Here is a 5,440-nt window from a genome sequence, read left to right on the forward strand (position 1 = left end):
CATATTTTTTACATCACTATTTATTTTTTGTCATTTCCTAGATCAGGTTCTATTATTTTGAATAGAATTGTGACGTAAAGAAAATCTTCGACACTCAATTTTCTTGTACAGTAAAACCTTGACATACAAGTGTTCCAACGTACGAGGAATCTGATATACGAGGTAAATTGAGCCATTTTCCCTTGAGATATGAGAGAAATTTGAGATATGAACATACCAGATGGTTCACAATTATGAGTCGTAAAAAATAGAAAGAAATGTCTTTTTTTAGGATGAAAACTGATTAATTTGTATTTTGTTCATTTCTATGGGTAGAATTGACTTGAGATAAGAGTTAATTGACATACTGACTAGATAGATACCACAGTAAGCTCGTATCTTAAGGTATTACTGTATTTGAATCATGTGGATGTATATTACACATTAAAAAGTGTAAACAAGATTTTCAAAATGCAAAATACAACAATACTTCAATTATTTACAATGATCTTTCATATAGAAATTGAAAAAGCCAGCAAAGCCGCCATTGGCCACTCAATGCTTATCACAACCCATTCCAGTCTTTTAAGTCTATCTTACGACTAAATCTCTGGCAAGAATCTGAGCAGGAAAGGTGTTCCTGACCGATGTGGACAAAGTGTGTTTAAGATATTCCTGCCACAAATTGAGCAATAAAACAGCTTTTCTCCTGCGTGGGTTGTTAAGTCATCTTTTCAGGTTTTTCAATTGTGTAGCTTTTTAATTGGGCTGTTGTTTGTTTGTTTGTTTTGCACTACAAGCGCCTGAGGATTGCCCTCAGATAGCGCTAGAGCTGCCACTGGAACGCGGATTATTTCATCCGGGGGGTAGTCGGAGGTGGGGGCAGTCAAATGTCTCCGGCTGGATGAAAAACGTAGGGTGCCACGGTCCTTGTTGGCAGCTCTGAGTGGTATTAGTTGGAATTCACAGGCCGCGGCGAGCGGCCTCTCAGGAGACACCACGTGAAGGTTTCCAACTTTGTCTCCCATTGGGCTGTTGTAGCAAAGCTGTGGCCAGACTGAACAGGAAAACATTGATCTCCAGTGTGGGTTATTAAGTGTTCGTTTAAGCTTCTCCTTAGGGAAAATGTTCGACCATAAACTGAGCAGGAAAATGTTTTCACCAGTGTATATTCATACATGAGTATTTAAGCCTTCCTTCTGTGTGAGTGTTTGATCACAAACTGAGCAGGTAAATTGTATTTTTGCCAGTGTAGGTTCTTGTGTGGCTATTTAAGTGGTGCCTTTGAGAAAAGGCTTTACCACAAACTGAACACACAAATGGTTTTTCACCAGTGTGGCTTCTTATGTGGGTTTTTAAGCCTTCCTTGTGTATGAATCTTCGACCACAGACTGTACACAAAAATGGCTTTTCACCGGTGTGTGTTCTTGCATGATAAATTAAGTTTCCCTTCCATGTGAATCTTTGACCACAAACTGAACACGAAAATGGTTTTTCACCAGTGTGTGTTCTTGCATGACTATTTAAGTTTCCCTTCCGTGTGAATTTTTGACAACAAATTGAACACGAAAATGGTTTTTCACCAGTGTGTGTTCTTGCATGATCAATTAAGCTTCCCTTTTGTGTGAATCTTTGACCACAAACTGTACACGAAAATGGTTTTTCACCGGTGTGTGTTCTTGCATGACTATTTAAGTGTCCCCTGTGTGTGAATGTTTTACCACAAAATGTACATGATAGGGGTTTCTCCCCAGTATGGCTCCTACTATGGGTTTTCAAAGAAGACTTTTTCTCCAAAGTTTTCCCACACCATCCTTCTGTTGAGCTGCTGCTCATACGCCCCGCCCCTCTGATGGCCATGCTCAGATCGTCTTCACTCTTCAAAGGCTCACCAGTTGACCATTTCACACATTCCTCGTTTTTGATTGGAGATTGCTCTTCTCTTTTGCACTGTTGAGGGAACTCGGGCTCCTCCTCTTTAATTTGGGTCCATGTTGAGGTGGTGTTTTCAGGCTCCACCCCTACACTGACCACGCCCAAGTCACCCCACTTCACGGCCTCACCAGGTGACCAGGTGACATAATCTTCCTCGTTTTTGATTGGAAATTGCTCATCTATTATTGTTTGTTGAACACACTCTGGTTCCTCCTCTTTAATTTGGGGCCATGAAGATGTGTTTGCAGGCTCCACCCCTCTGCTGCCCCCAACCAGATAATCTTGCCTCGTCAAGGCCCCACCAGGAGACCAGATGACATCATCTTCTTGGGGAGACACAGTTGGAAACCTTCACGTGGTGTCTCCTGAGAGGCCGCTCGCCGCGGCCTGCGAATTCCAACAAATTTTCATCCAGCCGGAGACATTTGACTGCCCCTCACCTCCGACTACCCCCCGGATGAAATAACCCGCGTTCCAGTGGCAACTCTAGCGCTATCTGAGGGCAATCCTCAGGCGCTTGTAGTGCAACAACAACAACAACATCATCTTCCTTCTTTTGGATTGGAAGTTGCACTTCTCTCCTTTGTTGCTGAGGGAACTCTGGTTCTTCCTCTTTGATTTGGGGAAGCTTTTTAAGGCCAACAGAACTTTGCCCATCAGGACCAAGATTTTCCCTGAGCCCTGCAAAGATAAAAAGATAATATGTATCACTATATGAAATTGTAAATTGGATATATATTTTTATCATTGCATGGTTGATTATTTTGCAATAATTAATGCCAGAAAAGTCAGGTTTTAGGTTTGATCCAGTCATCCGGTACAAAGTTTAAAGACAAAATAGTGGTGACATTCGGATTATGTTGATTAAATAAAATATTCTATCATTTTCATTTATTATTATTCATCACATAAACCTCCAAGATTATTCCAAAATCTAATTTTTCACACAGATCTGATGTCACCGAACAGCTTCCGGTACGAGTGATGCAAAAATATCTTATGTAATGTATTTATTCACATAATTTTATAACCAGGTAAATGATTTTTCACCAGTATGGGTTATTTTAAATATTGCGGATGCGGAAAGGATTGACCACAAAAAGAGCATAAAAATATTTTATCACCATCCCGGGTTCTTGTGCGGGATTTTAAATATTGCTGACGGGAAAGGGCTTGATCACAAACTGAGCACAAAAATGGTCTTTCACCAGTGTGGGCCTTTTATTGCGTATTTAAGCTTTTATTAAATGGGAATTGTTGAGGTCATTCTTGGATACTATTATATATGTTCACATTTAATCATTATATGTAGATCATCTACATATAATGATTAAATGTGAACATATATAATAGTAATGTAGTAGTCATCTAAGATGAGTTTCTTCAATTTGGGATGCACATTCGCAATGATCTGTGAAAGACTTAAATTGTTTTTGATCCCAACGGATGGCTATCAATCAACCTCCGGGAATACTCGCATATTGTTTTTAAAGTGTGCTGTTCGGTTCACCTGTTATGGAATTGTTTTGCCGAATGGAGGCTTGTTTGTTTTATTTCCAATGGAGTTGTTTTTAGTTCCCACCTTAATTGTTTTATATTATAGATAACTTTGTAATAGTTTTGATTTGATGCTTAAAATTGGCAGATGAATAGTCTTTTAGAATCATCTGTGTCGAAGACTAGCCAAGATTATTTATCCCTTGCAAGTTAACCCTAGATATAACTGATTGATGCCTCCCTTGTATTGTTTCATATTATATTAAAAATAACTAAAAATGAACCTAACAGGAATGCTTGACCACAAATTGAGCAAGAAAATGAATTTTCACCAGTGTATGTTCTCGTGTCCTTTTAAGTAGTTCTTTTGAGAGAAGGTTTTACCATTAATCAAGCATGAAAATGCTTTTTTCACATGTGGCTTTTGAGTGTTCATTTTGAGGAAAGGCTTTACCACACACTGAGCTCAAAAATGTTTTGCAGCAAGGAAGGTTTGGCCAACATCCGGAAAAGACCGTGGCCATGGCGTGTAAAAAACCTTTGCGGGCAGTATTTTCGGCAGAGCGCCTGGATTCATGATGGTTGAAGACAAATCTTGTTAAAAATATTTAGGGCGCTCGGTACCCTGTACTTATGTCCGGTAGGTATTTAAACTCCGAAAGTATAAAAGAAAAGAATAGTGGGGCCTCCTCGACTGAAGATTTTTTTTACAGAGAGGTGCCGTGTTTGTGGAGAATTGGGGCATATATCGCGTGATTGCCCAAACAAGAGAGTCTCTAAAAACAAGGCCTAATCAACATGACTAGCCACTATGCCTAATAAATTGAATGAGGACTTTGAATATGGAGAATATGTTGAGCTAAATTAAATGGAAACTCTTCCATTTGATTTGGTTAAACTGGAGATCACATTTTTTGTGAAAGAAATTCAAGTGGTATTTTTGTGTGATACTAGAGCTTGTAAAACGGCAATTTAATCTGATATTCCAGGTGCTACGCATACAACGCTGAGTGCATACCTGTCAACCTCTGCCGATAACTGCCCTTATAAATGATTATGATTCCCCTTGCTACCCCCCCCCCCCCCAAAAACGCACAAAGACCGTACGATGCATGCTTACTCGCGGTAACCAGAGTGTAATAGAAATAACAAAGGTAATTTGCATACAAAGTATTTTATTCAATTAAAAAAGTTTGCAATAAATGCAATAAATTGTGCCTTCGGTGCTTCCTATTGTAAGCCAATGTGCATGATTTAGCAGACTTTATCTGCTCTAATGAGGGTCTCACTTGTGAGCAACAGTTGTCACAGTACAATTTCATCTGTAATAAAGAAGTAAGTGTCTGTTCCCATGTTCTTTCTGTATTCGGTCTGAATTTTCATCACATGGCTGAAAACCCACTCGCTATCAGCATTACTGTGAAGACGGCCGAGTAAAATTAGATACATCTTTCTCATCAGTGGAAAGCGATCCAGCCATTTTGAACACATGAGGCCAAAATGTCTCTGGACGAATTGTTTGTCCACCCTGACTTTTCTGAGGGAGAAGATCATCAGGTATTAGTTGATAGTCCTCCCTTTCATCTTTTAATTGTTCCTGATCAAAGTCGGGTGTAAACCTGTTTGCAAGCTTAACAATACTTGTGTAATCCAACATCTTTCTCTTTCTTGGGTCCAACACCACTAAGTCACTCAGTATTGTATTCTCAAATGGAAATTTTTGTATCATTTTAGTTACAACAGCCTCGTAGAAGGAGCGAACAGAGGAAAAAAAAAGTTGCTTGCATGGCTGGTGTGATGCTTTGCCTAATTTCATCCTCCTCATTGGGGTCTTGGAAGAGGGACCTGGTGCCCAAGCCAACAGCAAACCTGCTATCTTCATGCTGCAGGCATCTGTTTGTATAACCAACTGCCAGCAGGCTATCATCAAATTTGACATGTCCCATTTGCACAAATTTCTCCAAAAGTTTCTTTACGAGTCTTTCCATTTCTGGTAGCAAATCTCCAATCATACATGCCTCTGTTTGGA

General features: G+C 39.6%; 1 protein-coding gene across 3 annotated transcripts in view; it reads right to left on the bottom strand.

Moving 5' to 3' along the window:
- Window positions 1-377: 377 nt before the first annotated feature.
- The window catches only part of LOC144213460 (uncharacterized), an 11,169-nt gene continuing 6,106 nt past the window's right edge, over window positions 378-5,440 (bottom strand). For 2 of the 3 annotated variants that reach the window (XR_013329973.1, XR_013329974.1), the window contains one exon: window positions 2,325-2,595. Coding sequence is in view for 1 of the 3 variants with exons in the window: in XM_077741941.1 (XP_077598067.1) it covers window positions 1,195-2,230; window positions 2,454-2,595 (1,178 nt within the window). In the remaining 2 variants the exon portion in view is untranslated. Of the gene's footprint in view, window positions 2,231-2,324; window positions 2,596-5,440 lie in introns of those variants that run through there. The other variant, XM_077741941.1, reaches the window with a different exon arrangement.

This window comes from Stigmatopora nigra, chromosome 20 (assembly GCF_051989575.1).
Source record: "Stigmatopora nigra isolate UIUO_SnigA chromosome 20, RoL_Snig_1.1, whole genome shotgun sequence".
Taxonomy (NCBI): Eukaryota; Metazoa; Chordata; class Actinopteri; order Syngnathiformes; family Syngnathidae; genus Stigmatopora; species Stigmatopora nigra.